Below are 25,471 nucleotides of genomic sequence, written 5' to 3'. Positions count from 1 at the left end.
CAATGACCCCATGACCCAACCCAAAACACAGTCATAACAAACAAAAGGAATTTGTTGAAAACAATGCAAATCTTAAATAAATAAAAAAGTATTGTTTAGGTGCAGAACTAGCCTTAACAGTTGCTAAGGGGCGAGTGTCCAAGTGACTGATGCTTCCTATCAGTTCGTCTCGCATCTGTATGCGGTTGCGTGCCGTACACGCCTCTCAGCTGTCACATCGCGGTGCTTTACGCACAAGTGGCAACAAGTCTACCTTGACCCCTCTCCCTTTCCGAGAGTTCATCCGTGATGTCCTGGTGTGATTCATGTTCTAGCATCACATTCCTGTGCAACAATGTTCATGCAAAGACACATTCCCCCTGCTTTACACCCCCCCCCCCCCTCTCGACGACTTGTAAATGGCTCATTACGAGAAAGAGTAAACTGCGCTTGTGTTGTGACAAGCTGTTTTGAAGCCACGCTACTCTCTTAATCTTGTTTATGCCGGCGCACCTCTTGATAACGTTCTCTGTGCGCCGATAACAACTCTCTGTCTTTGTTTCGGAAGTAAACTCGGCAGCAACAAATCTCTGGTGGTCCCAGAGTGGCACCTTGGGTCTCACCTCTGGCTTCGGCAACTGCCGTAATTAGCCACGTTTTTTTTCTTTTTGCGCTGGCGTTTGTGTGTGTGTTTTTCGCTCGTCTCCCGCGCTATTTTGCAGCCTGTCGCTGTTAATGAGCAGCGCGCAAAAAGCTGTGAGGAAACATCACGCGCCCGCCGCTCTCCTCACAGTTTTAACACCCCATTAGGTAATTAAGGCAGATGGGTTGTTTTCGTAAGGTTTCAGACGAGACATTACCATTAATTAGCGTCAAAACAAAAGCGCTGTTTAGCTCCAGCTCGCCGACTAAAAGGCGAAACAATCCCAGCACTGAATGATGCCTTTTTTGTTCTATTTCTCTCGACAGAGGCTGCGAGGAGGAGGAGGAGGGGGAGGAGGAGGAGGAGGAGGCCCATCCCGGGAGAGCATGGTGGCATCATGTGATCTGAGCCAAAAAGGAACTCTGTAGAGGAAGATCACATCACTATCAGTCCATTGGATTTGAAGATAAGGAATGATAAAACATCCTGGAGCGCTTTTTAAAAAAAAAAAAAATTTCAACATTATTTCCTCAACTGGATTTTAACCACCCGGCGACGAGTTTGCGTCCTACGCTGGACACTCGCTTGGATTATGCGCTAATCCAGCAATTCCCATGGGAGATTAAATCCAAGCAGTAAACGACACTGACTGACTTTTGGCTCTGTTGCAAACCACAGAGGGGGTTTTCGTCCGCGTCATGGCTGGGAAGGGCAACCCCATGCCGGGCCCGCACCTCAGCGGCTTCCCAATGCCCAACTACTCCTACTTCTTCCCCCACATGTTGGGGAGTCTGTCGCCGCCGGCCCTGGCGGGACTTCCTCTCAGCGGCTACAGCACGCCCTCACCAGCCAGTAAGTCAAACTTGAGTCGCCTTCCGCGTGTGACGCGCGTGTGTAACGCTTCCCTCGCTTCCGCCTGACAGACGCGTGTTGGTAAACAGCCGCAAATATACGCCCACGCTCTCGCGGGGCCCTCCAGCGCTGTCCTTAATTTATGAGCCCACACACAGAACACACAAATAAAAACATCAGGCAGGACAGCCAGAGACGACCAAAATTGGCAAGCGCTCCCGGAATAAACCTCTCACATACGATCATTGTTGCAAACTCCTCTTTTTTTTTTTTTTTTTTTTTTTTTGGGCAATCAATCACAAGCCGGAGAAGTGTCGCGCTAAAGTTTCTCGTCTAAGTAGGTGAGAAAGTTTTTTTCAAAAGGAAATGTCACTGCAGTCGCTGAGAGCTGTTGAAACATGTTTTGTCTTATTTTTTTCCTGTGTTGCTGCAAATATAATTTTTAAGATGATCAAAACAAAAACAATAAGGATTTGGGGGAAAATGTATTCCTTTGACAAACTTTCTTTGAGCAATTCTTCCTCACATTCTGAGGTTCCCGATTGGAATGTCGGAACTAGCCATTCTTTGTGGAGTTTGCATGTTCTCCTTTCTTCCCGACTCAAACAACATCAAGAAAATATGAGTCGGGCAAGAATTTTAGCCTAACTAACATCATTGTTAGGCGGACATTTTGTATGTCTCAAAATTTGCTCATTTCATATTTTTCACAAATTGATGCGATTGGTCTGTCCAAGTGTTGCCCGTCTTTTTCTCACATTATTAACTCGTTCACATTTTCATGGAAGCAACCCCCTTCGCTCCCAGCTTTTGCAAGGCCCACAAAATATTGTGTTTTATTGCTATAAAAACATGGAACCTACCAAAAGAAAGATTAGAGTAAAAGTATATTTCTATTTGTTTTCCGTTTTGCAGCAATAAGCATTACAATATAGCTCGGTTTCATCATTACAGTATTCACAAACCTATTCAAAACAGAAGCAAAAAAGAGCTTGTTGCAACATGGCCCTGGTTGATCTCTTATATTCTGCTGCCACCTGCTGGCCGTTTTTTGTAATAACTACTATTTCCTCAACCGTTTTCTGCAGCCGAGATGCTGCGTCACAGCCTTCTGTATGCGCTAACACAATATCCTGTGGGCCTTGCAAAATCTGTCAAAATCCAGTAAAGCAGCCGGGAGCGAAGGGGGTTGCTTCAGTGAAAATGGCTGGGAGTGAATGAGTTCACTCAGTGCTGACTCAGCTCACCGTTTTATTTGTTGTATCACTGGTGGCTCCAAGACCTTTGGAAAAACACAATTTTTTTATCAATGACAGTGGTATTAAATTAGTGATTGAACTAGACTTTACACAGATCTGATTGGCTGGATGATATCTGCCCTGTGATTGGCCGTTGACCAGTCCAGGGTTGCCTTATATTAGCTGGGCTAGGCTCGCTATAGAAAAATTATTCATAAAAGTCCCATTTTTGGTTATTTTTGCTACCGTTCACAACATCTTCGAACCCTTCGAACTTTGACTGGCATCCCGGTCCACTTTTCCCTCCTCAGAGGTGGGAAATTTCCGACTTCCCAGTTTGTTGGAATGCAGCAAATGCCACGCCTCCCTCACAAAGACTGGCGCTTCCGTCAGATTCCCCTTTTTTACGCGCTTGTGTTTATGTGAATGTGTGTGCGCTGGGCCACTTTCCCAGTGTTTGTGATACGAGGCGGCGAGTTTCCCCTCCCTTATGCCTGGACAAACATTTCCTGTCAGTAAACACCAGAGAGCTTGGGACACCACCGTTTCCTCGCATACACACACACATGCAAACACACTATTAAGCTTCAACATAATGCTGGCCCCTTTCACTAGCATTTTTCTGCAAGTCAGGTCACACACGTGACAGTCAACCTCCCAGTTGGTTCTCCCATATTTTGACACGGAAACGGCCTCGCTAAGCCCCCTCCAACCTAATCCACTGCCGACAAGTGACGAAAGCGAGACGAGCGTTCCGAGAGCCAGCCTTTTTTGCTTGAAGTTGCAGCGAGAGGGATTTGGATTGGAGGCAGGGAAAGCTGAGCGCTGGCCTGGATGGAGTTCAAGGCGGAATGTTTGCGTGCGCACTCGTTCCCGCCCGACGTGTGTTTGCGCGCTGTTAGATTGTGACGCTTCATCTCACAGAGACTTTTGCTTTGTTTTTGTTTCAGCTTTGAAATCGGCTTGGTACCTTTTGCCAAGAAGGTTATTTTTGTTTGTTTGCTCGCACGCTCACTTAAATCTACTTAAGTAATTAATGGAGAAAACTTTGGAGAGAGGATGCAGCGTGGGCCCAAGAACGAGGCTAATGAATTTGAATACATTCTTAATGGCCGTCTGTCAGACGTGTGTTTTGGGGATTATTTTTTTTTTTGAGCCACAGTTATTGTTTGCTTATATATATATATATTTATATATATATTTATATATATATATATATATATATATATATATATATATTTATTTATTTATTTATTTATATATATATATATATATATATATATATATATATATATATATATATATATATTTATTTATATATATATATATATATATATATATATATATAAATATATATATATATATTTATTTATATATATATATATATATATATATATATATATATATATATATATATATAAATATATATATATATATTTATTTATATATATATATATATATATATATATATATATATAAATATATATATATATATTTATTTATATATATATATATATATATATATATATATATATATATATATATATATATATTTATTTATATATATATATATATATATATATATATATATATATATGTATATGAAAAACTGTTGCTGATTTTAACCGGTCGGTCAATCCATCCGTTAATCTGTCCGTCTGTTCTTCTTTTTATTTCATATTCAAATCATTCAAACCCAATGTTTTTTTTATTATGCTAGAGCACACACACTGACCTGAAGAGGTCGCTTAAAGCAATGGTAGTTGTTACAAAAAAACGGTCAGCGGGTGGCAGCAGAGTATAAGAGATCAGCCCGGGCCATGTTGCAGCAAGCTCTTTTTGCCAGTGTTTTCAACAGGTGTGTGAATAATGATGAAACTTAGCTATAATCTAATGCTAATAGCTGCAAAACGAAAACAGATAGAAATATACTTTTTTTTTCCTGATGAAAAAGAGACTTGAATCTTAATTTTGGTAGGTTCCATGTTTTTATAGCAATAGAACACAATATTCTGTGGCCCTTGCAAAATCTGTCAAAATCCAGTAGCACAACCGGGAGTGAAGGGGGTTGCTTCAGTGAAAATGGCTGGGAGTGAGTTAGTTGAATGCATTTTATGGCATATATAAAGTACAAATATAATATCATCAACAATTGAGGGGGACACATTTTGATCCTCCACAGATATACATATCTGTTTTTAATTCAAAAATGTCTTGACTTGTAGCATAGAATACCGAAAGAATAAAGAATAGAATAAAAGTGTACAATTTGCTCGGCCTTGGCGGAGGTTCTTCTCAGATGTGTTTTTCCCCGACTTGCCCTTCAGTTGTGGAAATGCTGCGTACACACGCCGTCGTTTATTCGGTTGCCATGACTCAAGTGATTGGCATTTTGTCACAGTTCCATTTGTTTCCCCCTCAAAGTGGAGACGGAGCGGGCAGCATTTGCTTTGGAATTCAGTGGAGCGCGTCGTTCCCGCTTCCTTGTTCCCCTCGACTGGTGTCAAGATGTTAACAAGTTGTTAACAACAACCTCGATTATTGTAAGCGACCCATCGGACGATCTTTAGCTTGGCCCCGTGTTTTCCAACGGACCTCCTTGGACTTCAACAGTGAGGCGTAGGGGTGCATATAAACAAGTTGACCTCCACCAAGGCTGAAAAAACAGCTTGGATCTGAATTTGTCCCCTCAATGTAAATGTTAAATGTGATCATGTTTGTTTCTTCTGCACTCATTCGTCATCTTTCATCCCATTGTCATTCACTCTCTCTTCTGTGTACTCGATCCGCCTTAGCCGAACACAATAGAGCCGTTATTTGGAACAAGCAGAGCAGAAGGGTTCTAATAGAGGCTTTGGCCACTCCCCCCTGTTGCCATTTCTCAGCATCTCCCCACCTCCAGCAGTCCTCGCTTATGCCTTCGCATTATCCCAGCCATCGTCAGCTTGGCTTACAGGTATTGGTATCACATTTATTGCCCGGAGCTTTATTGCTTATCATCAACAAGGGAGAGCCCCTCGCGCTCGTATCGAATTTCAACAAATATTATTACGCAGCCAATCAAATGTCTCATTACACAGCCTCGGCGCAACGTTCGCGGGTGTTTTCAATTAAAAACCTTTCGAGGCGCTGGCCCTGATGAAAACGGAGCCGGCAGGCAATAACCCAACCTGGCTATTGATCCCCGTTCTTATCATTAGTGCCTTCCGCTGTCTGTCACCGTGCTTTTAGATTAGCGCGGCGTTTTGAGGGATCATAAAGCGCGCAGCCAGCCCCCGCTACCTGCTGCCACGCCGGACTAATTGGCTTCTCCCGACAGGCCGCGCTCGTCTGTAATTGCTTGCCACTCGAGCGTTTCCTATAACCGCTAAAGCACACAAACCGTCTTTTTTCCCCCAAAGCTATTAAAGGGACAAATCACATTTATGAATGTGCTTTTTGGCCAGGTGGAGGAATATGAAAGTATTTTCAGACCATAAGGAAGTGAAGCCATTAAGAAACCCGCAGAGGAATGCACCAGCCATGAGCAAATATGGATATGCTAATCTTGGCGAGAGAGCGTGTGTGCGCGCTGCTTCCTGGACGGACAGGTGGTTCCGCTCTGCCCCGGTGGTCCGCACGAATCAAGGGGGACATGCGAGAGCGCGCTCCATGGGTGGCGAAAATATACAAACACTCGCGCTCACAATGCCCCCGCTGATTGGGATATAATGACGGCGAGGAACACTTGCGAGGTGCTCCCCGTTGGCTGCGGTCCAACGTGTGTGTGTACACAAACGCTGTCTTATGTCATTGACCTGAGCACTTTGTTAGCATGTGACAAGGTAGCCGATTCTTTGAGAATGACTCCACTGGAGAGGAGGTGCATGTCATTATTGGAAAGCCATTCGAAGGCTGCCAATATGTCTGACAGCGAGGAGGGAAGATTATTAAAAACAACGTGCCAAACACATCCGCCGCGGCAGCCGATCGCACCTATTGAGCTTGTTAGTTAACTAGAGCATTATTGGAACTTTGAAAAATGAAGTGACACCAGCAGTCCCCGGGTTTTTTTTTTTTTTTTGCAATAGGGACCGAGTTCTTTTGAAGCAATATTTTTGACACACTAGCATCGATAGAAACAAAAACAAATGATTAAAAATACAACAAACAAAAGGGAGTTTGAAAACGAACTAGCTTAGCACTAGCTAGCGCGAGGCTGGTACAACAAAATCGGAATGGATTTCAAATGTGACCATAGAAAAAAAAAACTACATCCTGGGTACTGCTGTTGGCCAGGGTACCGTGGAGGATCCTGGAGAATCAAGTAAGATATTTTAAACTAAAAATAAATGAATTTCCGTGGATTGATATGTTGCATCATTGCGCCAGTGTAGGCTAGTATTAGTACTGTAAAAGGAAAATTCGATACATATTTCAATATATCTCAAAGTGGAAAGACTCAATTTGGTTTGGTTTATATATATATATATATATTAGTTATTACAGTAATTTCATAGTAATTCATAAAATTGAGTTAAAATTAAAAACTATAAAAAAAAATTGTGATATTGATTAGTGTTGAGGTCATCTTTCTGCCACTAGATGGCATAATTGCATTTGTAAGACGTTGGTGACAGCTCAGTGCATTTTCCTTTTCATATTCAGACCTATCTAATCTTTAACATGAAGTAACTTGTGAAATGTTTCAAATTGTAAAATACAACTTGACGCCAGTCGCCACAAATATATTGATTATTATTCAATTTATTGCTGGTAAATTTTAACGTGGACGGGTCTGCTGCGTTGCGACTGGAATTCCCCCAGGATATCCAAGTAAAAAAAAAAATAGTGGTGTTAAAGCAACTTTAAATGAACTCAAAATTAACATACTAATTGTAACAACCCTAGAACAGGAAACTAGTAATCTTACTTAGAAGCCCATGACTCTTCTCCTCTTGTGTTCTATGGTGACTTTTCCCCTCATATATTGTGGTAATGAATAAAAACGTCTCGTCGGAGCGGCAAGTGAGAGAAAATGTGAGGGTTCAACGCATGGAAAAGCAAGTGAAATCGACCATATATTACTGCGCCAACAATAAAAGGATTGTCAGGCTCGTAAATTCAACTCGTTTCAACTCGGCTAAGTGGTGAGAATGGATTAAACACGCTGTCTGGAGCTGACAATGATAATCTTGCGCACGTGCGCTTGTCATTCGCTGCTCATGCGGATGCTTGTCGTTACCGGCGATTTGAATAGATAGAAAACACACAGGTGCGGTTTATCTATTAAAGAGAGAGAGGGAGTATGTGATTTTAAATATATGTATAAAAATCCTTATAAAACTCAAAACAAATCAGCCCTTTTTGGGGGGGTGGGGGGGGGCATATTTTTTTTTTGCAATGTGTGAGCTGAGAGCGGAATTGAGACCCCGATGTAGATCTCAAGAGTGCCGCCGGAAGTTGGAGCCTGAGGCGCACACACGCACACTCACACATGCGCAACTTGCCAAAAAAAAACATCAGTGAGCTTATTCCAAAAAGGCTTCCACAAGAAATTGCGTCACCGTGTCCCCCCTCCTTGCTCTCCCTTTTGGCCTCTTGTTGTGCGAGACATCCCTCTCCCCTAATTCCACCCCAAACCTTCCCGTTAGCGCTTTTTGTCTTATTTGTCATCCGACCTCCCCTACCGCGTTGCCATTCGCCCACACTTTCCTCTTTCATTCCCTATTATCCTCCTCTCTCCGCACTCTTGCCTTTCTCCACTTTAGAACTTGACAGAGCTATCATTACCCGGCCACCTATTTACTCACAGCCTGTTATTTTCCATTTGCTTTGAGGGAACCTGGGGCCAAATGGCTGCCCGGAATACTTGATCCTAACCGCAGGATTTATCCCCGACCGGCTTTGGCAAGTGTGGGCCACTCTCTAAGCCCCCTTCTCCTTGTTTCCCTTCCTCTCTCCATCTTCTCGCTACGTCTTTCTTTCGCCGCTTTTTTTTTTTTTTTTTTTTTTTGTGGTATGCAAATCGCAGGCCCCCACTTTTCCGAGCTGTCCATCCCTAATCCGGCGGACGGCTTCATTCGCACGGCGCGCTCTATTAGGAATACATGCGCTATCTATGGCGAACATTCACACCGAGTGTAAAAATCCATACATGACGCGCGCAAACTAAGCCGCGGTCGGTCGGGCCACGACGAGTTTGAAAAAAAAGCATCAGGCTGCCGCCAGCAGCCACGCGGCGCTCAATTGGGTAAACACTGGCATCATCTAAATCTCTTTCTGATGTGCCAGCGAGAGTATCTCTTTTTTTTATTCTCTCTCTTCTCTTCAAAGGCCCCCGCGAGGAAGTCAAGACAAGGGTAACGCGATAACAACTCCTCTTTTTTTTCCTCATCTCTCTCTCTCTCTCTCTCTCTCTCTCTCTCTCTCTCTCTCTCTCTCTCTCTCTCTCTCTCTCTCTCTCTCTCTCTCCTTCAGCGTGTATCCTTTCGCTCAACCCGCTCTCACGCTGACCTCCTTCTCCTTCCTTTTATCTCCCCTCCGCACACAAATATATATATCGCTATCTGCTAATGCCCTTTATGCGACACCAATCGAGCGGTGTCATAATTCACCCGCGCCGGCATACATTCAAATGTCAATGGCGCTCTCTTAGGCGCCGTTCATCTATTGTCCTTTGATAAGCGGTCAGGAATGACGGCATATATCACAATATAGAGCAGTTACCTAATGGAGGAGACGATTGAGGAAGAGGGAGGGGGGGGGGGGGTTCCGAGCGGTGTCATGGAGTGATTGAATTATCAAGCGGAGCTTTGCTTGTTGTTCGAGGGGGTTTCAGAGGGAAAGCCCTTTTCTCAGCAGCTAATGCGCTTTTTTTTTTTTTTTTCAGCGCAGGCACAATGGCGGGCTGTGTTGTGCAAAAAGTGCGAAAAGAGCTCGGCTGGGCCGCAGCTTATGGGGCCACCAGCTTTTTCTTGGCACCGTCTCTTAAGGGGCCCCGTTTGCCACACGTAACCTCGCAGCTTTGGGCGATAGCATTAGCACTTATTTGTCTCCGGCAAAATGAGCGATAATGCGCTCGGTGAGGGCAATCGTCGTGCAGGCTGGCTTATGTTACGGATTTTGGGGGTTGTTTTACTTTTGCATTCACGTTTGAGCATATGAATGAATTGCATGAATTTACATTTTCTACCTCATTAAAAGACATTAAATAGCAAAACTTCATTGGGCTTTGTCATTCGCATCACCCATCAGAGGTGGAGGCACAGCTCGGTGCTTGCTAACAGCTAGCTAGCTAGCAAAGCGCTTTGACTGCTGCAGCTAAACATGACAATCCAAAGTCAGAAATGATCACCTCCGTGGCGTCGCCCGCCATTTCTGACAAGTTTTTTTCTGACTAAGTGAGAAGCCGTGCTAATTGCTAAGCTAGCCAAAGATTGGCAGTTAGTGCGTTTGGCACCAGAATGTGCTTGGGTGATAAAGTCCACTTTCTCCAGACGTGTGGCTCGAACCACGTTAAAGCAAAGAAAATCCAACTCTGAACAGGAAAATAGCAGGCAAATTAATACATTTCTGGACTCTGGAAAGGAATTACGGTATGCTATGCTGGACATCAACCAGGAGGAGTGGTCTAAGGTTGAAAGTATGCTAAAATATTTATAAGTAGGGCTGTACGATATTGGAAAATCATGCGAGATATAGTTACTGAATATAGTGATATTGATGCGATATTTAACATGTACCTAAAGAAATGACATTTTTATTATCTAATGAAATTTCAAAAAAAAATTCATGCAACAAAATAAGCAAACTCAATATATTCTCAGTTAATTAATTGTAGTTACCTCTCGATAATGTTCAACTATTGGATGGCGGTGCACATTTTAATTAGCGGCTGACTGCATATTGCATGGGCCAATATAGCGATATCGATATTTTTTTCAATATATTGTGCAGCCCGATTTTATAAGTAATTATTTTTGCAGTGAGTTTTAATTTCGACTTTTGAGGCCTGCACCATAAATATTCTCAAAATCACATCACAGTAGACAGATAAAAAAAAAACAAACACATGCAATAAAATTATCTTTCAAGAAAAGAAGCTCTTAAAAGCGGATGCTCACAATGCCAGCGGAAGCCTGCGGACGGGCAGCATCAGTTTATGATTAAATCTTTCCTTTTTCCTCTCATTGTAATTAATTTTCAGTTGATCTTTTTTCGTTCTTCCCCTTCATTTCACGGATGTCTCTTTTTTTTTTTTGCTATTCATTTACGATGAGAGGCAAACAGCTGTTGAGCACTGTGATCTGTGCTGCGAGGCACATGAAAGCGGCTCTGTCCCGTTCTTCCTTGCAGCCTTCTGGCACTGGCAGGCACACACACACACACACACACCCAAATGTCCCCTTTATAATAATAATGATGTGCTCACAATAAACACACACAAAATGTGTGATAAGTAAACAGTTTTTGAACATAAAAACGTTTGCGCGTAGCGCGTTTCATCACATTACATGCATTTTTTTTTTTCCAACCGTAACAGCGATGTGAATAAAAGTAAGTAGTACACAGCTGAGGGGGACGAAAAAAAAAAAGTGACAACATTTTACAGCAGAAAACTCCGGCAATCCTCGTGTTGTTTTTGCACCAAAAGTGTCGACAGACGTCAGACCGAGGAATTCCACGGCCTGCGACGTTGACTGATCAGCCACTGTCGAGATAAAAATCTAAACTGATAAGCTCTCTCACACACACACACACACACACAGGCAAAAACACAAATTCCAGACATGTGCTGACTGAAAAGAAATGATGCTGTTTCAATTCTTGCTGACTTTTTTAAACCTGAATCAGACTTTTACATGAACCTTTTGGACACTTTAGTCGAAACACACTCGGCATTCAGCATCATGTATCGCCAGTTAGCGACATGTACCAAACACCGCAATATTTTATTCATACTTGGCTAAAAATGGAATGTTTGGTGTTTAAATATGAATGAACGAGCTTCCATTCCAGTCTGTGGCATCCATATACTATATTTGAGATATATCACTCCTAGATTTTCAGCTAATACAATTCTGTGCTTAATAGTTTGGAATGTGTGGTATTATCCGGTAGATGGCATAAATTTGGCCTACAATATAAATTTAATGATCAATCATGATCTATCTCGCTTCACATCTGCTACTAGCTGGTGCCGGCTAGCTGGTGCCGGCTAGCTGGTGCTGGCTAGCTGGTGCCGGCTAGCTGGTGCCGGCTAGCTGGTGCCGGCTAGCTGGTGCCGGCTAGCTGGTGCCGGCTAGCTGGCGCGGCAAAAACACAGTCCTGCCGCACTATAGATCGGCTCTTGTAAATTGCTAATCCACTTCAAATAAACTAGACTTCTTTACAAGTATCATTAGCACCAAAAGGAGCACGAGGAGTTAGCTAATCATGTGACACACTAAGCAAGATGGAGAAGTGATGCTAACAGCTAAGCTAGGGTGATCAGATTCTCACAAATGTACAAGGAACTATTCATAACAAATTTAACCGTTAGTCAATCTGGCGTCTGAGGCTCGTGTTATTGCTTTAGCTAATGCTAAATGCTATCTGGCCCGCTTAAATAAATAAAGATGTCTGGTCACTCTAGGCTGAGCTAACGTGAAATGTAGAGTGGAGTGAAAACACGGCAGAAGCTGTTGGTGTGTCGTACCGCTGTCGATGACATACATAATATAGCGTTTCAAGTTGTTTCCGCATGAACACGGGAATGTGTTAGACGAGACAAAAAAAAAAGTTACTTTTTTTTTACCAGGTTGTTGATGCTTACAAACTAGCGTCAGAGTTTTCAGATAAAAAACATCTTTACCTGATCACTCAAAACCACCATACTGTAGAGTATGCGCCTTCTGTGTGAAATACCATAAACGATCACGATTGTCAAGGGTGGGAGGCAATCGTGTCTGATCATTGAAGGGAGAAAGAAAGAAGAATGCTCGACCGACACATAGAGCGCGTCAAACCTTAGACCTTACTCCGTGACCCAGAAACGCCGCTAATGGCTCATTCTTTGGAAGAGGCTGCGTAGAAAGATGACGAGAAAATGGGAAATGGACGCCCCCAAACACACCCTACCCCAACAGAATCACCATTGGACTCCCACCCACGACTTCTCTCTCTCGCGGTCCGCCCAACAAGACGAGCGCACGGTCCGTGAGTCAGAAGCTTTCAACGTTTTTTTTGCGTTGCCAATGCCGAATCCAGACGCTCCAGTCAATACGCTCGTTCTGTTTTGATGCCTCGGAGTGAAGGCGCAAGCGTCTTGTTTGCTGTTGACACAGACAACTGGGAGGGAAACGCGCGAGGCGGCGCAACAGTTGACATCTTGCCGATTCAATATTTACCCACCAAACAGGACTATTTCCTGTAAGCACTTGGCTTACTTTGTTTGCCCTCCTTTTTACTTTTTTTTTGTTTTATCTCCTCAAGGTCTCCTTTCTACTTGTTCCTTTTCATCATGAGGTTTCGTCTTCAATGCCAACGAGTCCCTTCATCCAACCCCCCCCCCCCCCCCCCAAATTTTTTTTGTCAGCGACACGTTTGGCTGTCCTATCCAGACAACCGGTCTATAAATGAGTGTGTCGGTGTGTATGAACCGTTGAGGCATGCCCAAACAGCAAGCGTAGGCTTTAGCAGAGGAGTCAATTAGCTGGATCTGCGTAAGTATAAGGCCCCCCCCCCCCCCCCCCCCCCGCGCTCCTCCCAAGCGAGGGCGTCTACCGTCCCCGGCAGATGTGCCGTCAAAGTCGGCGGCGGCTTCCAGACCCTTTGAAGAATAGCCTTTATGTCAAAAGCAGATCGCTTGGACAGAAGGTGCATACGGGAAAGTAGTGGAAGTGCTCCAGGGGAAACGCTTTTCAAGGGATATTCAAGCCTTTATCGGGAAGGCGGTCGCCGCCTGTCTGTCCGCACGCTCGGGTGACTGTTTGTACTCGATTCCCAGAAGTTGGTGTCTTGCGCGCTTGGTGCGGATTAGCGTCGTTTGCACATCTGTCTGGTCCGTAATGCGCTCCCGGCTGTGGCGGGCGAAAGGTAGCCGGTGCTGACATGTTTGCGGCGGGATAAAAGGAGCGCGCGCAAATGAGCCGTGGATCGTCTTAACTCATCCAGCTAAAGTTGTAACCTCAGGATTTAGTCGTGGCCCGATGAATTTCGTTTGGATTCTTAATGATTTAAGGAGGGACAATTCAAGCCAAATGCAACCTCGTTGAGGTGGACGAATGTGGAGCGGTTTAGAAAATGAAAGGAGGGATGATTTTTGGACCGTACGTCTCCCATAAAAGACGATTGATGCAATTCTCAATACACAGGGTTCGATACAGCTCAAGATTGTCAGAGATGGGCAAAACCGTCAATACGACGGCCCGTCATGGATGGAGTGCTTTTGCATTTTTTTGACGGTTTTGCCCACTTCTGAAGGATATAACGTTTTTTAAAAAATATATAATGCTTCAATTCACCGGGATTACGGTTCGATTCGATATGGTATGGTTGTAGCTTCTATCATGTTTATTAATATTTAACTTTTACAAGCTCCAAAGCCCAAACTATCCAAGTTACTCAAATGTAACGAATCGATTTTGAACATCTCTTGTAAAAGATTATTCGATACATAGCTTGTAGTCAGTCCATTGATGATCACCCCGCTGGTGAATTACGGCATTTTTATTTTTCATATCGCTTGCCCACCTTGGCTCAATGGCTTTAGTGTTTTGTGATAAACTAATGATAAAAAAAATGTAAAAGGGAAAAGTTTGGACTAGAGCATGGTTCACCAATTCCGGTCCTCGAGTTCCAGAGTCCTGCAGGCTTGAGATGTTTCCGCCCACTCGCACACCTGATTCATATAATCAGCTCATCAGCATGCCCTGATAACGATCCTGATCTTTAGTATCAGGTGTGTTGGTATGCGGGAACATCTAAAACCTGCCGGAATCGGTGAACCCTGGACTCGAAGTTCCCCTCTCTTCTTAATCTATTCAATGATCTCCTAATTCCTCCTTGACCCCTTCTCTTTCCCGTGTTGCTCTGTGCCCCCCCCCCCTTCCCCCTCTGAGTTCAAGAGCTTAGAGGCTTACACTTCGGCCTCGCCGCCATTATGTGCTCTCCATTTAATAACGCAGCTTAAGAGGTGACAATGGCGGCGGGGAATTCAAAAGCCGGTTCGACACATGTGGCGCACATGAAGACTCAATTCAGCCCTTCTTTGCTGCAGGATTGTCTTATTGTACTTTTTTTGCTCGGTATCTAGAACTGCTTTGGAATTCCTTGTGTTTTTGTCTCCTTACGTGAAGGCAAATTATATGGCAGAGTAAATAATGTGTAGAGGGCTGTGCAGGATTTCTTTTTTTTTCTTTTTTTTTGCGAATACATACCTCCGGGCCTTGTGTTTTAAGGATGTGGAGGAGGCACCGGTATGATTGCTCACACACACACACACACACACACACACACACACACACACACACACACACACACACACACACACACACACACACACACTCAGTGGGAAGTTTGCTCCTCCTCCTCACGGACTTCAAAGCCGAGCTGTCCCCCGACGAACTTCAAACGCGAGGGAGGCCATTAAAAGACAAAAATTATTTTCTGTAAGGTCATGATTTATTTGATTGAAAAATGAAACCACTTTCCCGACAGACGTTATTTCTTCGCTCACCGGGGTCTGCTCCACCGGGCCGAGGTTAAATTGCTACCAGGTGGGAATCCTCTTTGGGCTCGGAATGAATTCTCGGAGCTTTCATGCTCGCCGAAGATAGAATTCCTGCGCCGAGACGCGTAACCGCAAACACATGAGCAGTTCTAACGGCTCTGCTCGGCGTAGGTGATGCCGCGGCAACGTTGCATGATATTGTCACGTGAGCGCTGATGGGCAACAGTTAAAACATTCGCACCAACTAATAGTTTTCAGTCCGACGTTGGTTGGAAGGCACTGCTTTTCAGCTTTCCGCAGACTTTTTTTTTTTAATAACTTTTGAAGATGTTCCTGGCACCGGCGGAACAACTCAACGGACGCCAAAGCCTTGCTACAGCCATTATGGAAACGCTGCCAGAACATCAAATACTTTGACATGGATTGCTGGAATGTTATTATTGTCACTGATGATTGGGCCAAAAAAGAGCTACAGAAGTCTTTCGGACTTGTTCGAAATTTAATACGATTTTTTCTTTAAGGAAATAGAAAATAGATCAAACTGTACAGGCAAGTAACATTGTAACATATTTAACTGTCATATAGGTAGGGCTGTTCCTCAAATCTTTGCGGTAGGGCTGTAACTAACGATTATTTTTAATCAATTATTCTGCCGATTGTTTTGTTGATCACTCAATGAATGAATCAGATTTAAAAGCATGTTTTATTTTTTTTTGTATTTTAAAATTACACAACTTAAATTAATTAGGATTCAGTTGCTGGCTTGAATCTGTAACATGACTTTTTAAGTTAAAGCAGATGTTAGATTTTTTTTAAATTCCGATTTAGCATGAAAATAATCAATCTGCTTTCATGAACTACAGAAGGCTTTGCTGCGGCATCTCAACTGCAGAGAACGGCTGAAGAAACGGTAGTTATTACAAAAAAACGGCCAGCAAGTGGCAGCAGAGCAAAAGAGATCAACTAGGGCCATGTTGAAAAAAAGCTGATTTACCCACAGTTCTAAACAGATTTGTGAATAATGCTTAATTGCTGCAAAACGGAAACAGTTAGAAATATACCTTTTTTTTTCCTGATGAAAGAAGAGACTCTAATCTTTCTTTTGGTTGGTTCCATGTTTTTATAGCAATAGAACACAATATTCTGTGGGCCTTGCAAAATCAGTCAAAATCCAGTAAAGCAGTCGGGAGTGAAGGGGGTTGCTTCAGTGAAAATGGCTGGAAGTGAATGAGTTAAGGACTACAGAAATCAAATCATGAGGATTTCAGCAATTTTAAATTCAACAAGATCTCTAAGCGATAAATCAGTTGTCAATTATTCGATTAATCGTTGCAACTTTAGTTGACAACCCACGTCACTCACCAGGCCAAGCCCCGCCTTATAAGATCATACGTTCTCAAAAGCCACAGATACTACAGTAGATCGTGGAGCTGTCACCCCCATGGGGTACCTGTACCTGCACGTTATTGTCTTTAATAACGTTGTTTTCAGTTTTTGGTGTCTTTTTTTTTAAATCAGATTGAATCTGTCTATTATGGGATAATCAGTAGAATACTATATTTTAAAAATATTCAATAGTTGCTCTTCTACATATAGGGTAGGACAATATGGCGTTAAAATAAAATGTCAGATTGTTCCCCCCCATTGGTCATGAAATAAAGTGACCACAAAAAAAAAAAAAAGTCAACATTTACGGTGATGTTGCTTCAGCGCATGCTCACCTTCTCACATGAAAATGGTGCCCAGCATTTTCAGAGACAGTGTCCTGACAAAAAACACAATGCATACTCATCTCACCAGTGGAACATTCTGTCTCCCTCTGTGCATTTCAAGCAGAACAATGGCGAGTAATAACCTTGCCGTATTCCAGCTTGAATGGGCCGATGACGGGGAGTTAGCATGTTTGCGTGCGCGCTCGCCGTCGTTTACGAACAGGACACCGCCGGCTCGTGCATCCTTTCAACTTTGTTTTGTTGTCCCCTCCGTTCCTTCCCTCCTGTTTGTCAATGCGCCTTTGTGTGTCCCGCTGATGAAATTTCACTCTTCCTCCTCCTCTTCATCCCCCCCCTAATGTGATCTCACTTCCTCTCGGCCTGCGACAAACAGGGAGAAAATAGAGCGCTTTATTGGGACGCCTGTCGGGACTCCCTCTGGATTTATAGCCCGTAGATGGCGTTTATCACTCAGCCGAGAGAGGCAGAGGAAGGGAGGGGGGGGGGGGTGCAGAGAGGGAATTCATTTGCATATAGAACAACAACCATTTCTGAATCTTTAAATCACCGCAACCAATTGGATTCACGTGACAATCGGGATGTTTCCTCCTTTTCTCCATTGACTCGACAGAATGAACACATTTTCTGCACAATTTTTTTTCCCTTCCTGCCCACGTCCCAATACTTTTGCCCAATTCCGAGCGCCTCAGAGGGGGGGAGTTCATAGCCTTTCATCATCTCTCGATCAAAAGGATGAATTAGGGATGACGGAGTTTGGGCGCCAGGCTTTTAGCCGAGAGAAGGGGGAAAAGGGTTTAACGCACTTATTAACACGCGATGATGTCACTGCTTTGATTTAGTGCGACTTTCCTGGCATCTCGGGATATCCTCCTTTTACGCCCCCCCCCCCCTCGCTGCACAATCCCCACCTCCTGTTTTGAGTCTCTCTTCATGTCTCACCTTGCCCTTTGAATTCATCAGGCAGCAGGAGTGGGAAGTACCCAAGTTCAAATGATTGCTTACTGCACTTAAGTCGATCTTTCAGGTGTCTGTATTTTACTTGAGTAAACAACTTTTTTGCTTTGATTCCCTGCATTTGAAAATGTATAACTGTACTTTTTTTTTTAACGATTAATTAAATAACTCCAATAATTCAATTACAAAAAAAAAAGCTAAGGTAAGCAAAATGTCTGCCCGGAGGGATCATCTTTCCACATGTTAGTAGAAATAAGTTGGAAACAGTCCGTAAACGACAGAGAATGTCCAACATTTAGGATCATTTTACACTTAACGAGGAAGATAAACAACGGCAATGCCAGGTAACGATGTTAGCTAGCTAATGCAATATAAAACCCCGCCGCAAGTTAGAACGTATTATAATGCACCTGCAAGCGGTCAAGTATAAACAGCCACTGGTGCACTTTCAATTGCTTTATTGAACAAACGGTAAGAAAGCAAAACAAACGAGCCGCCGGCGGCTTCAACTCAATACACAGACTGGCTAATAGTTAGCTAGCTAACAGCCAACCAATTCTACACTAGGGATGTAACAATATCACAATATTAAAAGCGGCACATCTGTTTAAAAAGGCGAGTTTGTAGTTCTAGCACCCTCTGGTAGCTTAGTTTATTAGTGCAGTTTAATTTTAATTAGGAATGTTTTGGATAACTTCATTATTTTCCATGTACGATTAATACCTTTAAAAATGATTAACTAACGAACAATCATGGCTCAGTTTACTAACCACTCCCAGAAAACAGGTGGGTGAGCCATGATTGGTTGTTACCTACTTACTCAGCACAAGTGATGTCATCTTCAGTCGACAGCAAGTGGAAAAAATAGTTTTAACTCATTTGCTCCCAAAAACGTATAAATATGTTCTATTTAAAATGTCGTACGTGTTCCAAAGACGTATTTAGACGTCTTTTATGTATTTTTATGCTAGAGCATACAGAAGGCTTTGATGCAGCATCTCAACTGTGGTTGAAGAAATCGTAGCTATTACACAAACGGCCAGCAGGTGGCAGCAGAGCAAAATAGATTAACCACGGCCATGTTGAAAAAAGCTCATTAAGCCACAATTCTAACGAGATTTGTGAATAATGATGAAACTTAGCTATATTCTAATGCTAGTTGCTGCAAAATGGAAACAGATGATAATATACTTGTTTTTCCTGATGAAAGAAGAGACTCTAATGTTTCTTTTGGTAGGTTTCATGTTTTTATAGCAGTAGAACACAATATTCTGTGGGCTTTGCAAAACCCAGTAAAACAGCCGGGAGTGAAGGGGGTTGCTTCAGGAAAGATGGCTGGGAGTGAATGAGTTAAAGGTATTAATTGTACATGAAAAATAATGAAGTTATCACATTAGTTCTGGACAAAAAAATTACTTTTCACTGCTAAAAATGGCTCGTATCTCTTTAAAGCCATGCACACTCAAAGTCACAGATACTACAGTAGAACATGAGGATGGCGAAGAAAAATGAGATGAGATATTTTAAAAATAGCAAATAGCAAATCTGTTAAAACATGTTTTGATAATTTCTTCCAATTTTTTTTAAAATTGGCAGTAAAAATGTATTTTGTGTTTTGTATTATTATTATTATTTTTTAAACTTTATTTGCACTTCTATTTAAGCACTGAGCCTCTGCACATCTTCCAACTGTGTTCCACCGTTCTCTCTTGCACTCTCTCCCTCTCATCTTCTCATTTGCTCCATCCTCCTCCCCTCCACTGCTGTGCATTAAGATTTAATGCCCCAACCAACAAGCTTTCTGTGTCACACCACTGAGAATGCCAGCGGGGGCGCTCTGTTTTGCCTTCTGTCTCCGCTCTGAAAGCTGCTTAGGCACACGCGCTCACTCACACACACAGTCACAGTCACAGGCCTGGGCCTTATGTAGCCTAGCTCTGCGCATGTGTAGCACTATATTAAAATGCTAAAAGTAGGACAGGCATGTCCTTTATCGCCTTCCGTTCCTATTGCTTTAGCTTCCTTTCTTCTCGTCTCTGTTGCCTTTTCTCCCTAAAGCCTTTAATCACAGGGACTCTGTGTTCCTCCCTTTTTCACCACCTATGGGCGTCCCAATTCACCTGCCTGATGAATAATTAATAGCAGCAAGGACGGGCGGGATAAAATAACATATCCAGCGAGGAGACGCTGTGATGTTAATGTGAGGGGACACTCGTTCGTTAGATTGGCGGTAATTAAGTGTGTATGTACGTGCGCCGCCGCAATGACATTTTTGTCAAGAATCATCAGCGTTTACAACCACTGTGACGGGAGAGATCAACAAGTGTTGCGGGGAATGATGTACATTTCACTTAATTGGTCAGAAAATTAGTATGCGTATTCTTATCGTGAAGCCGCCACAAGAGTACGCTTGCACCGATACCTTGAAATAAGACCCGCGTATCGGCCCGATATCGAACTAAAAATTTTAATTAGGATAAAGAATATATGACTGAGTACTCGTATTGTCTCTGTGTTTAGGTTCATTCCTTTGCCTAACGTTAACTCATTCACTGCCATTGACGGCTATAGACGTCAAAAATTCATTTGAACTATTTCCATTAGTTTAACATTTTTTTCCCCCTTTTGTTAACAAGAGTATGAAAACCTAGAATTGTTTTTATTGTACATTTAGAACAGATATAAAATTTGTGATTAATCGTGAGTTAACTCGTAAAGTCATGCAATTAATTCAGATTTTAATCGCCCGACGCTCCAAATTTTTCATTGTAATTAATCACATGACTCCAATAGTTAACTCACGATTAATCTTAAATTTTATATCTGTCTTATATATTTGCTAAAATGGAAAAAATGTTAACTAATAGAAATAGTTCAAATGAATTTTTGACGCCAATAGCCGTCAATGGCAATGAATGAGTTTTTAAGTATTATAGCACCTCAACATTAGCGTTAGCATGAAGCTAGCAAGCAGAAAGTCCTAAACCGAGGCAGATGGCTCTCATCCTGATGTTGACGCAATACTTTGTTTGTGTGCACTTCGAACGTCTTTGCCGTTTCCTCCTCTTTCCCGTTACAAGAGTGTCGCAACATTTGCTTTTCCTCCCGATCCATGACATCGCCGAGACGGATCTGAAAGCGGGCTAATGAAACGAGGATGCATATGGCCGCTGTCTGCGCTCTTTTAATTAGGCGCACTTCCTTTTGATATGTCATCGCCTGCAGAAAGGAGGCGGGCCGCCGCGCCGCGTCTGCGTACGTGACATTGTGGAGCGGGCGCGCAACTTGTTTACCGCTTTTAAACGCTCTGAGCTGACCGTCCAAATACTGCTAATGAGTTTGTTTGTTTTTTTCTGCTCAGTCCTCGTGGACAAACAGATTGCAATTTGGTGCATTGTCCTCCCTGAGGTCCGGGTCCAACTCAGTTGTGATGCTGCTTAGGTGTGTGTGTGTGTGTGTGTCTGTGTGTGTATTTTGACCCCCCCTCATTAACGCACCACTGGGAGGGATTTGGCGTAAGGCTGGCGATTGCGTCAGCACTTTTTGATAAATGTGATCATTGGTGTCCTCGTTGGACTCATTAGCATTTTTGGGGGTTTTGCGTCTTCACTTTTTTTTTGTATTCACGGCGGCGTCCTCTTTGTCTTCTCCGTCTCTCGTCTCCACAAGGTCACCCCGATTCTTCATCGGCGCGCTGGCTCTCATTACTGATTGGGCTCAGTCCCGCTTTCTCTCGCAACGTGTTCGCACTTGTTAGCGCTGCTCTCTTTCAGGATCGTATTGATGTCAGCTCCTTTTGATGTTTTTTTTTTTTTTTTTTTACCCAACCTCGCTTCGAATATCGAAACGCCCACTATCCGTGGGAAAGAAAAACACAAAAAATGTGTAACTGCCTTTTATTAATAGTTTATATTGAAAACCTATGATCTAAAAAAAGCTCAACAAGACCTTTGATTGTTTATGAGTGTGAGCTTTTTAATAGCCGCTCAGCAGAGCAAAAACATGTCAACGCAGCCCCCTTATAACTCTTTCCGCTAACAACCCGAGCTAAAGTTAGCTCCTCGCCGACATACTAAGATCTCAGAACAGTCGAAATATATCTTCCACTGGTGTCTTGAGACACAAGTTTAATAAAGTTTAGTTTAACAAAGTTAACTCGTTTGCTCCCAAAAAACGTATAAACACGTTGCATTTTAATATTACCAGTGCCCCAAAGACATATTTATATGTTTTTATGTTTTGTTTTGTTTTATGCTAGAGCATACAAGAAGCTTTGATGCAACATCTCGGCTGCAGAGAACGGTTGAGGAAATGGTAGTTATTACAAAAAACGGCCAGCAGGTGGCAGCAGAGTATAAGAGATCAACCAGGGCAATGTTGGAAAAAAAGCTGATTTACCCACAGTTCTATACAGATTTGTGAATAATGATGACGCTTAGCTATATTCTAATGCTAATTGCTGTAAAACAGTAACAGATAGAAAAAAAATTCCTGATGAAAGAAGAGACTCTAATCTAATTTGATCAATTACGATTACAAATTTTAATTGCCCGATGCCCCTAATTTGTAATAATTTTTCTTTTATTTTTATAAATCGCGTCAGGCGATGACAATTTTTTATATTAATTAATCGCTTGACTTCAATAGCTAACTCACGATTAATCACAATTGTTATATATGTTCTAAATGTACAATAGAAAAAATCTAGGTTTTCATACTCTTGCTAACAAAAGTGGGAAAAAAAAAAAAGTTTAACTAATAGAAATAGTTCAAATGAATTTTTGACGTTAATAGCCGTCAATGGCAGCGAATGAGTTAAAGGCAAAATGACGTGGCTGTTTTAAATACGTGTAATTCTCTACTTAGTTTCGTTTGACAGTCAACTTAAACTATTTGACGGACGAGCTGAGGATATTTCCACCCGGCGCATGTGTGCACATGTTTCTCATTTGTTCTACCTCCTGCGCTGTTGCCGCTTTCACGCCGGTTCTCCAGGTGAGCCCGTATCACCTGTTAATGGGATTAGCGTTTGACCCTTCGCCAGCGCGGCGAGTACAGAGCGAGCACATGATGGCTGGAGGATTAAATGCCTGATCTCTGGATCTACTAAAGCCTGTTTGGTCAAGTAACCCACCCTTCAACTGCCTCGGTTGTAGAGAATCCGGCCCACACACACACATACACGCACGCATGCACCGGGCCAGACAGGAAGCCGGGCAATACCAAGCGTCCCTGTGTTGTTGTTTTTTTTTTTGTTTTTTTTTTACAACCAGCTTTCTCTGGATCGCGCCTCACTCGGCCAGGCCTCCTCCCCGGCCCGCTGGCCCATCACAAAGAGCCGCTGCTTTATGAGGGGGTCTGGCTGCTGTAAAAGCCAAGGGTTTGTAGGGGGCCGCAGAAGGCTGTCGCAGGGGATGTAAATTACACAAATAAACCTCCTCGCTGGCACTGATCTTCCCCCAAGAGCGAGGCGGGCGAGAGCGGGTGGGAGAGATAAAGGTATTTTACTGGGCTTCCAGAGAAGGGGAGAATGTGGCAGAGACAAAAGAGGCGGAAAAGGACACCAAGCCAATAAAGTTTTAGGCTAAGTGAATAGAAAAGGAAGGAGGCGATGATATGTGAAGCAACACCGCAACACAAAAATGACTGTCAAGAGTGTGGAGTTGTTTCGATGAAAGTTTGAAATCGCGTTCTGGCACACTTTTTGTCCTCTATACAGTCCACAACTGTGTGAACGTCAAAGGTCACCACGAGCCTTGTTTTTATATTGACCCTCAATATGACTTATAGATAATATATATATATATATATATAATATAGAATGAATACAAAACCAATGTCCACAAAAATTTCTACCATGTTAGTAACGATGGTACCATTGAATGATATTGGCATATCGTCTATCCTTCATCCACTATTAGCCAAGATGGAAGTCGAGATCGGAGCGATAAACTAGGCTTGGAATAAAAAGACTAGTAGACCAACTTGTTTTGCGTTCTTTCTATATAAATCAGTAAATATTAGCTACGTAATACATTTTTCCAAGTTTCGATAAGTTAAAACTACGTTGATTTTGCCCAACATTAGCTTAAAGGCTCAATTGCGGCTAGCATTGTGGAAGTCAGCAAAAACCTACATTTCTGACATGTATGTATATAGTATGGTGTCTATCCAACACAAGATATATATCTAATATGGTACTTCAGAGAACTGTAGCAAAATGGAGATATCTGCTAGCCTGTATGTAATGTGTTTGCTAATGATGAAAGCTACATCTAAACATTAACCTGTGTTGGGATTTTGTCCAAAATATGGTTTCCTGGTGGATTATGGCTTTTAACTCATTCACTGCCATTGACGGCTGGCTATTGACGTTAAAAATTTATTTGAACTATTTCTATTAGTCTAACATTGTTTCCACTTTTATTAACAAGAGTATGAAAACCTAGACAAATTTAGAACAGATATAAAATGTATGAACTATTGAAGTCAATAATTATTAACATTTAAAAAATCAGGCGATTCAATTTTTTAATTGTAATTAATTGCATGACTTCATGAGTTAACTCACGATTAATCACACATTTTATATCTGTTCTAAATGCACAATTAAAAAAATCTAGGTTTTCATACTCTTGTATGAATGTGAAACTAATAGAAATAGTTCAAACGAATATTTGACGTCTATAACCGTCAATGGCAGTGAATGAGTTAAGGATCTCAATTCAATTTATTTTTATTTTCCACCTTTAGTTGAGGTCCCACTGAAGGGATAAATTGGGTAATCGTGGGAAATGCACTATAACACATCAGGTGTACAGTGCATCAAAAATGATTCATTATAATGTGTGTCTATGTGCCCCAAAATGGCATTATTACAAGAATTTAGTGTCAATCTCCCTCTCCCATGTGTAATAACTTAGAAATTACAGCATGGTGCCATTTTGAACTTCTACATGTTTTAACAATCCTGGTGAAACGTCAGCTCCCTAGTTTTTATTTTTTTTTGGAGGATACACAGACAAACGTAAAAATGCCAGAAAATGAACAAATAACACCAACGGGATAATTATTAAAAGTGGTGTGACATCACAGGGAAAAAAATACTTCTTTTTTTTTTGTGTGTGCGTTTAAACATACTGACTGTGTCATGCTGGTATGATGTCCAGTTTTTGAATTCCTGTCTGCAAGAAGCAGGAAACAATAAGAGGAGCTAAACTTTACTTTGCCAAATTTAACTGTGCAACTTCCAAAAGTTTTCATCACCAAATGACACATTCTTTATAGGAATCAGTATTTGCTTCTTAAGGCCTTTTGCCATCTGTTTACTTGTTCAAGCACATTTTTTTTTTTTTTACATCCTGTTGCAACCTTGTTA

The 25,471-nt window shown here is 42.3% G+C and overlaps 1 protein-coding gene across 1 annotated transcript in view; it reads left to right on the top strand.

The window, feature by feature from the left end:
- raraa (retinoic acid receptor, alpha a) overlaps positions 1-25,471 on the top strand; it is a 164,653-nt gene that overhangs the window by 72,081 nt on the left and 67,101 nt on the right. Inside the window, exon 3 of the mRNA XM_086064202.1 lies at positions 949-1,474. Within this exon, the coding sequence (XP_085920328.1) occupies positions 1,321-1,474 (154 nt within the window). The 5' untranslated portion in view covers positions 949-1,320. The remainder of the gene's footprint in view (positions 1-948; positions 1,475-25,471) is intronic.

Source organism: Leptonotus elevatus, chromosome 20 (assembly GCF_054856555.1).
Source record: "Leptonotus elevatus isolate MCC_2025b chromosome 20, RoL_Lele_1.0, whole genome shotgun sequence".
Classification (NCBI taxonomy): Eukaryota; Metazoa; Chordata; class Actinopteri; order Syngnathiformes; family Syngnathidae; genus Leptonotus; species Leptonotus elevatus.
This window is presented reverse-complemented; position numbering and strand designations above follow the sequence as displayed.